We start from the raw sequence: 12,342 nt of genomic DNA on the forward strand, positions 1-12,342 counted from the left end.
GTTACATTTCTAGTGAGAATATTTTTTTTAAGTCTTCAAGTTCATAATTATTCACCACATAGTGGTTCTCAGTTATATATAAATCTCAATAAACAACTTTGAATTTTGTGGTTGTAATGCAGCAAAAATATTATGAGGCTTCAGGGGTGCTGATGCTTTTTCCTTCCATTGTAAGTGTTTGTGTTTCCCAGTCTTTCAGTTTTTGTCTGTCTCTGAGCCATCTTTAGGTGCACTCAGCAAACTCTTTTGGCAAAGTCACGATGGCTTATGTGTTTGTCTGTAGGGGGTGGTGGTGCTGTCACTTTGGCAAGGCAACTGCACATATTGCAGCGATTACCACAGCGGAAAAATGTTTTTCTGCAACATACAATTACTACAGATTACAGATTGCCGTCCTTGCATCAGAAGCCCTCGCCAGAAAAGGAGAAACACTGCATTTGTGTGTGGATGTGTGTCGATACACACAAACAGACAGAGACCCAGAGACAAAGAAAGATGAGAAATGATTATAGCTCACACCAAAAACCACAACTGAAAAAAATGGGGGAGTTGACGTATTTATGGGTCTCATTTAGATTTAAAACTTATACTGACTTTCAGGGGTAAATAAAGCAAGAAGAAATGCAATCTGTCCTTCAGTACCATGAAGAAAAGCAGCATAGGGTGCATTCATGAAACCTTTGTCCATCATCATTAGCATTATGAATACCGTACGCTGATGTCCTCATGGCATACACAATGCTAAATGCCACACGTTACATTAATTTGGTTCCAGGTTACAAATCATGATGAGCATCAGAAACTTTCCTTCAGGTCACACTAAACAATATAGCCAAAAAGTGGTGCCCCGCAGCAAGGCAGGGCCCTATTTACAAACCCACCAGATCAAAACTCAACCCAAAGTGCTCCTATAATAGGCACTGGGGCCTTTTGGTGAGCTTACCATCCAGTTCTACTTTTAGTGGGTTTCCAAAAGAATAAACAGGCCTGCAAACCACATCACAGGCAGCTCACTGTCATCGTTGGGTGAGTGTACCCGATGGATGATGTGAGGGCGGGGCGAGCGTGACACTGAGGTCTACGGGGAGTTACCCCCACCACCCAACCCCCGGCTGCTCAGGGTGTGGAGGGTCTTATTGAACTGCGGCTGTCAGGACAGGGAGAGGGTCTGGCCCCATTCAAATCCTGGTTTCAGTGAACTGACCAGGCTGCCTCAAAATCTTTGCCCAGAATGAACAGGTCCTGAAACTTTGGTGTTGAAAAGAGATTGGTCACACAAGTATGTTTTGATACCCAAACTGGATTTGAATTCAGGAAACAGTGGAGTAAAAAAAAATAATTGAAGGCGTGCAAGTATTAAAAAAATAAAACTCCTTCAAAGTACCATGTAAAGTAGAAATAATATGTAAAGGGATTCTAATTGATTTTTGAATTATAAGTTCAATATCACTAGGTGCAAGTTGCTCTGAGGTAAAATATGTTAAATATTAAAACACACTATGTTAAAGATCTGTCTGCACAAAACATATAAATATAAAATATTTAAGTAGCAGTGTTGAAAAATCTCAAATTAATGATTTAGTTTAACAATAAACTTTACTTTCTTGTAACATATTTAAACAGTATGCATTAAGGTACTGTAATATCTAAATGAATGCTGACTTTGAACGCTGGCTATTAAAAATCCCTGCTTATTTTGGCCCATTAGATAATATGAAGCACATGAAAAATTTAAAATGCAGACAATTCCTATGAAATGAAAAAAAGCATCTCGGTTTCAAAGTTTTGTGTTTGAAAGGAACTTGCATGAACACCCAACTGCTGGTGGATAAATCAGAATATCATAAAAAAGTTAACTTCTTTCAGCAATTCAGATCAAAATGTGAATCCATGTGTGATATAGATCCACTCCAAAAACAGATATGTAACTGAAGCATTTGTTTCTGCCCAAAATGTTGTTTTTACAGAAAATGTAAATATTACAAAACAGCATGTTCCTTGTGCACCTTTTTATGTAGCACTTTTTTCTTTGACTCAACTTTCCATTATTAACATGCTTGGAATCATAGAATTATTTCAGTGAAGTTTTTTCTGTGACTTACCCTCAACGACTGTCTGCTGAGCTACTGTTACGTCAGCAGTCTTCCCAGAGTCATCTGAACCCTTACATACATAAAATTTCTGAAACTAAAATCATCATGTAATGCTAACAGTGCTTCTTCAAACAGCACTTTACTGGATGGCTTAAAGTTTGCTTTTGGAATTCATTATTTTTACTAGAAGTTTTATGTTAAAAGCTGCAACTTTTAAAATGTTGCAGGATTATTTCATCCTCATGTAATAATTTCAGCACGTTTTGATTGTCAAAACATAATGTGTGTTTGCTCACTGTAACTAAAGGTCAATTCTACTGGTTTACAAATTGCTTCAAGCTTGTTTAAGTTTTCCCCAGCAAACATCTGGTGCTGAATACAGTTGTGATAATTGTATTCTGATGTCTGGTAGTACAATAAAACATCAGCATAGCATCTGATAAATTTTCATTTCACAAAGTTTTGTTCTGCTTTCTAGCAGCCCCTTTTTACTACAAATTTATTCCATTTTTTGTTTATCGTCTAAAGAAAATTAAGGGAACATCTGCATCCAATGTTCTCTAAAAACAGGTAACTTTAAGAGCAGATATAAATTTCTTCCAGAAGAGTTTTTTAACCTTTAACCTTTAAAGATGCAAAACTTGACCTTTATTGACAATGCTGCAACGTTGCAGAGGATACAGTCATAATGACAGCCTGATAAAAGTTCCCAAGATGTTCGAATCACGATGGGGGTTTAAAACAAAAGCAGTACAATAACGTTGCCTAAAATATTGAACTGTCTTATCTGTTTGCTTCTCTACTCATTTGACAACTGACACCAACTACAGTTTTGAATTAACTTTTTTTGTTGTGCAGGAACTTTAAGGCTAAAGTTGTGGTCAAAACAGTAAATATGCGATCTTGAATTTAATTCCAGAAATAAAATTAGCCTAAAAAAAATTGGAAACACTTTAAATAATTGTTTTCACATTTTAATAAGTCTGTATATTTGATTTTCTTTACATATCTCAACTAATTTACTTATATGATCTTAATTCTTATTTAAGTGAAGCCATAAGATAATTTTAAAGTGCAGCTGTCACTTTGATATGGCATCAAAGATCCTCTTGATTTAAAAATTATAACTTGAAAAATACTTTGTCTAATGTATAAAATTAAATGTTAAACATAAAATAATATTTTTTTTTTACTTCACAGTATGAAAATAAAAGGAATTACTAATTAAATGTGGTACTTGAGTAAATATATTTAGATTGCTCTGGAGGATTAAGGATGTGTCAGGCAGCTACATGCATCACATGTCTGAAAATCTCTTTAAGAAGCCCGTTTACATTCAGCAGACAGAAATAAAAACCTTTTGGAGTTTTCCCTTAGTAGCCATTATGACGCTCAGTTGTTTCAGACAAATTTAATAAGCCCTCTGCTCTGCACCTTTTTTTCTAAAATGCAAGCAGAATATTAAAGATGTATGAGATGAATGTGCTCATTGTCTCCTCCAGTGACCGCTGCATCTCAGCTCATCACGCTTACATAGTAATTAGGTGCTGGGTTTGGAAATGTCACCACTCTGTTCATTTTCGCCTGGATAAAATACGCTCTCGGTGCCTTCAAGGATCTGAAATTAGGGGCCTGACACTCTTATTTATGAGTTATTGGATGTACAAAGCAAAGCTCCATGAGAAAAACTGCAGACATTTGAGTACACAGATGCATTCCTGCCATCATTAAAACTAACACAGACGACCTCGGTGGACAAAAAAGAAACATACAAATTTGTATGATCAAAATTGCTCAATGTGTTTCCTATTTTCTTGTCTGAACATCAAAATGGACAAAAATGACCGCCAATTGTGATGTGCTGACACGTTGTGTAATCAAAATTTGAGGAAGAATCAGCCATCAGAGCAGCGAAAGACCCAAAACCCAAACAGTCTGTACCCACTCAGTGTTGTTTAAAAGTTTCTCCATATACTTGTGTATATAAACACTCTGACGCTAGAATATGATTTGGCTTTGAGGAGACTGGCACAAATGACTTTTGGTGACTTACATCATGCTTGGGGAGTCTAATCACAGACACTCTTGTCATATCAAGCAGAAAAAAAGTCCACTTCACAGCGAACTGCGTTTCAACAAAAAAGAGAAAAAATAGGAGGGAAGGGTAAACAAGCCCGACGTTCCACAGCCACCACAGAATTCATCATTCATGGAGAAAAAAAATACCTCAAGCCCCAAAAGAAGAGCTAATTTAATCCGAGAGGAATAAAACTCCATTTCATAGGAGTCGTTCATTCAGAACACTCATATTTCCACTGAAGAGAAACCCCCGGCTGAAACTCGAGCAGACACTTTTCGGAAGGAATGCATTCGGTGGGTTGAGGGCCAAAGCTCGCCCTGTAATTTGTGAATGTACAGAAATGTGTGAGCGCCACAGCTTCTCTAAAGATAGAAATCTTTGTCTTATGTCATCGCCGAACCTCAAACTATTTCTAATTGCCCCCCTCTCCCTACCTCTAGCCCCCTTTTTTTTCCAAATGAATAACTACCCCTCCAAAAGGCTTATGTGTGCCACGTCCGAACTGAAAATAGCCTGGGAGTTTACACAAGCTAATAGATCAAATTCAGTGAAAAACAAGAAACTTTGAAAGCAGCTTCATGTATCTCAGACTATCCCCGGCTTCAAAGTGACTTTTAAGTGGCGCTGAAAGCTGTGTGGGTGGCATTTATAGGCAGGTATATATTGCAGACCCCAAAGGCTTTCACTGGTTTCTCTGCTATGGGTGATCACAGTCATATTAGTCTTTACATTCTGACTCATTACACAAAAAAACAAAGTATGTGGGGTTTTTGTCGGCTTTAAAGAGGAATAATGATGGAAACGTCAATGCAAGAACTCCAAAATTAGATCTTTAGTTCATATTACTAAAAAGAAGACATTTTTAGCTGATCTTTCCGATAGTTAATCAATTTTCTGATACAGCAAGCTCTGTTTTTTACTTAGCTGGAAAATTCAAATGGAGAGAACGTCTTAAAGACAAGTTTTCACATTGTAACCACTTGTTAACAATGATGCTAACAACACTGTCATTTGCAACTGAAGGCTCCGTTTTCCCCTTTATTCTTTTAATGGCAAGTAACCTATATGCCCCGGCCTATTTTTGAGGTGGGTCCGGGGGTTTCACATGTCCTCCAGGAGTTCTTGTCTTGATTTCAGGCTCAGCCCACTCGGATCATTAAAAATCGTTCAGGGGCACGGCGGGCTCCGTCCTCAATGCCTGTGCGGCTGAAACCGTAGAAACTGCGTGCCGAAATGCGGAGGTCTAAATGTGACAGGCGCCCGGAGCGCACATTACGGCTGAGTGTGGTGAAGCTGGAGCATGCGGTCACGTATTAATAATGAACTACGGCAGGAGGACGACTAAAATATCAGCAGCATTGTCACTTTCCCAGTTGAACCTGAAATAGATGCTGTATGATAGGTGATCTGAATGGACATTATGCTTTTTTTTTTTTTTTTTTGTATTTTTTTAAGATTAATGGTATCAGATTTGATCCCTGATTGCAGGGAACGCTTCAGAAAGTTTTGCAAGAGGAGGCAAGTCAGCAATCTTTGTGTGGCACCACACTGAATATATCAGAGCAGCCATTTTCTCCTCAAAACTTCCCTTGTGGATACCACAGATATGAACTGACAAAGTGACCTGGAACTGAGGGAAATTTCTGATTTTTGATATTCTATAACATTTTATTTTCCTTTTTCTGATTCAGAATCGTTTCAAGTATTTTGTCATGTTCCTCAAAATCACATTTTTATAATCATTTAGCAGTAGGACCATCAAGGAAGGGTCAGTGGCTTGAAATAATTTAAGATAATGTGCTTTTGTACCTGTATACTTTCATGTATGTTTCTTAGGTGACGTATTAATTTATAACAGTCAACAGGCTCAAATGAGGATCAAAGAGAAAAGAGCAAAGTTTTAATAATATGACAACATGATAAAACTATGTGATTAAAACATTTGGTATTGATTTTAAAGCAATTTTATGCCAGCAAATTTGTTTGCATTTTAAATTTTCCACTGACAGAAGGACCAGATATGTCAGAAATTAAGACAATAATTGTATCACACGCTCACGTATATTGACACATTTTCAGCAATACAAAATGTTTAGTGAGAGTACCAGGTTGTTTAGAAGAAAATAAAAAAATGTAACAAAGCTGTCACATTTAGATCTTCTTGGTTTTTTTTTTCTTTTTGAAATGAAACCTAAATTTCTTATTTCTGTCACATAAAGCTGAAATTATTTTCTGACGTTGGTTTTGGTGTCTCACCTCTAAGGGGCCACCATCTGGTCACTCATTAAAATCAGTCTGAAGGGCAATCCTGTCGGTCAGGCAGCTTTTAGGTCATTTTTCCACATAAGCAAATTTGTAGATTTTAAGAGATTTTTTTTTAAAGTTTTTTTTTTATTGCATTACTATATTGCAGCAATAACCAATGTAGAAAGAAAAAGATGTTTTCTTAATACTAAATGAATTTAATCAACTAAAATAACATGTGTATTGTAGCCTACTTCATTTTCTGTCTGTTTTGACAGAAAACCCTACCTTTAATCAATTAGTTGAACTTGAACGACTGATTTCTTTACAGTAAAACTTAATCTCAAAATTACCTAATTTTTTATTTTAATTAATTCCCCCCCATATCCAATCACGCTGTACCTCTGATGATGACTAACGGGTGATTAAAGACATTTTAAAGCCTCTTCTGGCGTCTCTTCTCGCCACTTAATTTATTCTCCTGCAAGTAAACAACTTAAAAGCCACCACGCACGCGCAAAACGCGCGTGAGCACGACGACAACTCGCCCTCTTAATGACACACCGTCTGATGCAAAGCATAGATGCGCTTAAAAACATGTTCGGATGATTTTTATTTATTAATAAAAAATTTAAATCTGGGATCAAGATAAGCAAGACGGATGATTAGATAATCATTAATGGGGGGAAAAATTAATGAGAATTTGAAATAACTAAATAATTAATTTCGCCGTCCAATATTTACCAAATTAATACTGACCATTTAGATCCACAATAACAATTTCTAGAGCTTACAGTCAAATAGTACAAACGATACTGATTATTTGAGTAGAAATGGCCAACTTCGGCTTCTTTGTGGACAAAAACTCATCATATCAAATTTTCATTTCATTCATTTTAACGCACGGTAGGCATTATTTTAAAAGCTGTAATGATATTTAAAACTTCCAACAAAAAAACAAACAAACAAAAAAAAAACAAGCAGAAGTATATAAGTCAAATATAACCTTATGAAGTGATGAAAAATGCTTCTTCGGCATGAAAAACACCTTAAAGTATGCTTCACTTTCAGAGTTGAGTCTAAAACATTTCAGATTTCCGACTCTCTCGCAGGCAGATAAAGGTTGCCCTCCTCTCTGTGCCTCAGTAAGTGTGAAATATGTGCCTCCGACTGGTCGAGCTGACAGCGATTGAAAAGGCAAACGCGCCAACTAGTGTCAGAAGGACGTATGGCCTCTAAGTTTTGCATGGTGTGCCGTCATTTCATGCAACTTTTGGAGTTACTAATAATTTGAGCCTCGGGCGCACACTGACACATGCAATTATAAATGGGCTGCGTGTTTGATGTGGGGGCAATTAAGAGACTATTGCACGCGTGTTTTAATTTTCCATATTCAATTCAGACCAGGTAATTAACGCGATAAGAATCTGCCCGAAACCCTAATTTTGCTTTATGAAAGTTTTTATTTACTTGGAGAAGCAATGGAGCCGCCAGACATGGCTGATGGCTTTTCAAGATGAGTTAGTGAAATTAAAACCACAGGTCTGTGAGAGTTTTTCTAAATACGTGACAAACAGATCAAATAATAATACTAAAAAAAAAAAAGGTCAGTAACTTGGGATGAAATAAATCAACGTGAAGAGAACAAAGTTTAAGATATTCAATTAAATGTTTGGTTTTCCCGTCGCAGCAGTTGCGTTGAGTGGACTCGATTTTTAATACATAGATTGAAAAGGTTTCATTCTAAATCTGATAGAATTTTAACACCGTTAAGTCAAACCAAATGTTATGTGCATCACATTTATCTTATTGCTTTACATTATCAGCTGTGCTTAAAAATCTGAACTCTAATAATTCCGGACTTACAAGAAAACAATTTTCTTATAAGAAAACGCTTTTAGAGGTGAGCTGCAAACTGCATGTAGTTTGCAGCTCACGGAGAAGAGCAGATATGTATCAATAATTGAGCCGGTGTAGTATGTGACAACGGGGCAGATCCGGAGAAGAAGCGACGCGCTTTGATTGGTGCGCAAAAGCCCAACCCAGCGCCCTCATTGGCTGAACCCAGTCACCAAAAGCTGAAATGAGTTGTGTAAAAGTAATATCGCGGCACTCTGCAGTCTGCTCAGCCACAAGTCTCCTGCTTTGCGCCCCATAAAGGATAACTTTGAAAGGAAATCCAGCTGGAGCGACGGGGAACCGTTCCTTTTTATTTCAGGATCTCGCAGATCCAATCGGGAAAATTACTTTTACGCACGAACAAAGGACTGCTGCAGTTTGATTGCTTTTATTCGAGTTCAGGACATTCAAGTAGATAGATATTTTTTCTCTCTCTTTTGCTCAGCGGTGTTGGTAGTTTTATGGTGACATTTTTAAAGCATTTAGAAGTTGCGACAACCGCTGAGCTGGACTCCAACTTTTACATTTATCGTGGCTGGATTATCGTTTTGTTACAAAAAATATATTTAAGGGGATTTTTCCTTATTTTGGTGTTTTAACTGAGAGTTAGAGTGCTCTGTGGCGTTGATGTATTGTTTACACGCGGCTGAAAGTATTCAAGTGTGCGGTAGATCCGAGCGCAGATAGAAAAGTCTAACCCTGCGCAGAGCTTGGACAGCGTCAGCTTGATAGATACATATATACAACTTGGACGTTCTTCATGATGACACATTGTGGGTTGCTGATCTAACGCCACAATCAGCAGAGTTTAGTTTCATTATTATATATTTTTTTATTCAGTCAGTGGAACTTTTTTTTTTTCGCCCCCTTCGCCTCCATCCTTTGAGACCAGCAGCGTCTGGAGCAGAAAGAGAGACACAAACTCCCCCAATAACCTGAGTTTGCCTGTCCTCCAGAGACTTTGACACAACCCCAGTCAGGTGGCGCTGACCCAAGCTGTTGTGATGCATATTCCCGTAGAGCCGCCCACCACAAGACGGTTCACACCGCCCTCCACGTCCTTCCCCTGCAGTAAGATCGGAGACGGCAACGGGCCCATGGCCACCCCGGGGCCCCTGAGGACGCGGCCAGACAACAGGAACGTCGTGGACGTCCTGGCGGACCACGCCGGAGAGCTCGTGCGGACCGACAGCCCCAACTTCCTCTGCTCCGTGCTGCCGTCGCACTGGCGGTGCAACAAGACGCTTCCCGTGGCTTTCAAGGCAAGATTGGTGGTTTCTAAACAACTAACTATTTCGCATTTTAATAACGCACAGCTTTATTTTTCCGACTGTAATGACAGAGATGGTCTGATCTGTGCATAGGAAATTAATTGCTTATGAATTCACACTGAACTTTATTCGAGCTAAAAATGAAATTATTAAGACGCAGTCAGAGAGGCATTACAATTTGGAGCGAGAATTTGAGGTCGGAAATGTGAAACCAAGAAGCAGAAAAGCTTCGTTTTTATCCATTTTGCATAATTTTATTCATCGTTTTCTAAAAATATATTATCCAAATGAAGAGACATCTGGGAATAAATAGCCGGATAGAGATAGAATGGTCACCATGCAAATCAAGATGTTGACATAAACATTAAACTGGATGTCAGCGGTGGATTCATCCTGCTGTGTGTTATTAGTACATCTCATTTTATACCCTTATACATTGGGAAAAATGTAAAAGAAAATTGGTGTGAATTCTAGTAGGCTACAACCGGATGTGGTTTTTACGCGAAACCCTATGGAGATTTTCTTTTATTATTATTATTATTATTCCTGGTGACCCGCAGTGACCACCTGCTTTTCCTCCCGTGCGCAGGTCGTTGCGCTCGGCGACGTTCCCGACGGGACGCTGGTCACCGTCATGGCCGGGAACGATGAGAATTACTCGGCCGAGCTGCGGAACGCCTCCGCGGTGATGAAGAACCAAGTGGCCCGCTTCAACGACCTCCGCTTCGTGGGCAGGAGCGGACGAGGTGAGTCAAAACTTTCTCTCTCTCTCTTTCACACACACACGCAAACACACACGCGTTCTCACAGATGCATTCAGGGCCTTCTTGCAACAATTAGACGATGACAAAGTTTCTACTCAGGAAACTAATAGATCACAATCTTATTTCCGTGTTTGTGTACACTCATTCCTTCAGCGTATAAGAAAGTCTTTATCAGCATTTTAATAAAAAAAATAAATTGCGTTAGTTTTATGGGCCATTCTGGCCTGGATAAATTTCACTCTGGTGTCCATTCTTATGATCAAATATCACGGCCTGATACGCGGATGCAACTTGTCTGTAATAGAGGTGAGCTCACTTTTTTTACCCGCTGATTCCACCCTTTAAGTCCAGTTTTATCATCCGTGCTGGGTTTAATTTTTGTGCAGAAATTCACACATCAAGGCCCGAGTGCAGGATGTTGTGGTTAAAACGCAGGCCTGCTGACTGTAATTTTTGTGCCCTATCAAGCAAATCAAAACCTCTCAGTATTAAGGCACAAACAACAAACTGTCTTCACATAAAACATTATTCAAAAGTTTGAATGTCACTGAGTGGAAGAAGCATTTCTTTAATTATCAAAGCACTTTTTGTATTTTATTTGCCCCACTCATCAAATATATAAAAAAAAACGCTATTCATGTTTAATCGATAGGCTGCAAACAAAACTAAATAATACAAACAGAACCAGTTATACAGTACATATTGAATTTCTTCTTTGAAAAAGTTTCTGCAATCCTCTCACACTCTGTTTTTAAGATAAGGAGTTCTCCTTCTCTCTGACATTTCTAAAAATATTTAGAAATTCCTCTACATGCATATGAAACTGACTGGTCAGAGTGGGAAGTAGCAGTTTCATGGCGGTGGTCCTCCCCCCCTGCCACCCGAGCCCTCTTTTTATTCTGCTACTGCTTTGATTCAAATGCTGACAAGATTTAGCCAACAATATTCTGTTGCTGTAAGCTCTTTGGGAGAAATCTGGAAGGCATTCTGACAGTAATCAAAATTATGTTTACATGGCAAAATTGTCAAAGATATGTGTTTTTTTTTATTTCTCTCAGGAGAACTGATTTTAAGGTCTCAAAAAAATATTCAGTTACTTATTAATCTGATTTAATCAGGTTTCTAAAATATAATCAGCTCAAACCAACTAAAAAAAAAAGTCAAACAGATTCAAATTCAATTGTTTGATTTTCAAAATGAGGGATAGTTGTGTCTAGTGTCTCATTCTAACTGATGATGAGTGATCCATCATCATGAATGTAATGTGGTTTTGCTGCAGGAAAGAGCTTCACTCTGACCATCACAGTGTTCACCGGACCGCCGCAGGTGGCCACCTATCACCGTGCCATCAAAGTCACCGTGGACGGACCCCGGGAGCCACGCAGTAAGTCTGTGCACACAGACGTCGTCACACACACATCACAAATCTGGCATGCACTGCGGTGAGATGCGGCTGCTGCACAGAGCATGTGTGGGTGTCAGTATCTGTTTACCATAAGAGAAATGCATGACTGCTGTGCAATTGAAAAAAAAACAAACTCAGAACAAGGTTGATACGTGTCCATGCGTAGGTGTGTAACTACTCATGAGTGCAGAAATCCAGTTTTTCACCAGAGTTGGTTTTGGGGTTAAGGTAAAATTAAGGTTTTGGTTAAAAGGTGTGGTTAGGAATGGAGTCTCTGGAGGATGAAGGTAGTGCAGCTTATTGTTCTCAGTAGAAGAGCAGTGCAGGTGTGTGAGTGCGTGAGTGTGTGTGTGAGGATCACTGGAAAGGTCCAGTCAGAGGAAACTGCAGCACATTAAGCCGAAAACCAAAGACCACTAAGAGGAGCTGAGCGTAACTCCAAGCCACAGGTGGCTCCGCTCCTCCTCGCCTTTCTCTCAGTGCTGGTCAGTGGGGTCCTACCTGCCTGACCACATAAGTGGCTCGTTGATTTAACGCAGGGCAGGCAAGGGGCACTTCCCACTGCGTTCTGAAGCTGTTAGCACCC

The 12,342-nt window shown here is 39.0% G+C and overlaps 1 protein-coding gene across 2 annotated transcripts in view; it reads left to right on the forward strand.

The window, feature by feature from the left end:
* runx3 (RUNX family transcription factor 3) overlaps positions 1–12,342 on the forward strand; it is a 53,177-nt gene that overhangs the window by 12,886 nt on the left and 27,949 nt on the right. For both annotated transcript variants that reach the window (XM_055038249.1, XM_055038248.1), the window contains 3 exons: positions 9,337–9,578; positions 10,177–10,333; positions 11,631–11,735. In XM_055038249.1, the coding sequence (XP_054894224.1) occupies positions 9,337–9,578; positions 10,177–10,333; positions 11,631–11,735 (504 nt within the window). The remainder of the gene's footprint in view (positions 1–9,336; positions 9,579–10,176; positions 10,334–11,630; positions 11,736–12,342) is intronic.

This window comes from Poeciliopsis prolifica, unplaced genomic scaffold (assembly GCF_027474105.1).
Source record: "Poeciliopsis prolifica strain line A6 unplaced genomic scaffold, Auburn_PproV2 SCAFFOLD013, whole genome shotgun sequence".
NCBI classification, from domain to species: Eukaryota; Metazoa; Chordata; class Actinopteri; order Cyprinodontiformes; family Poeciliidae; genus Poeciliopsis; species Poeciliopsis prolifica.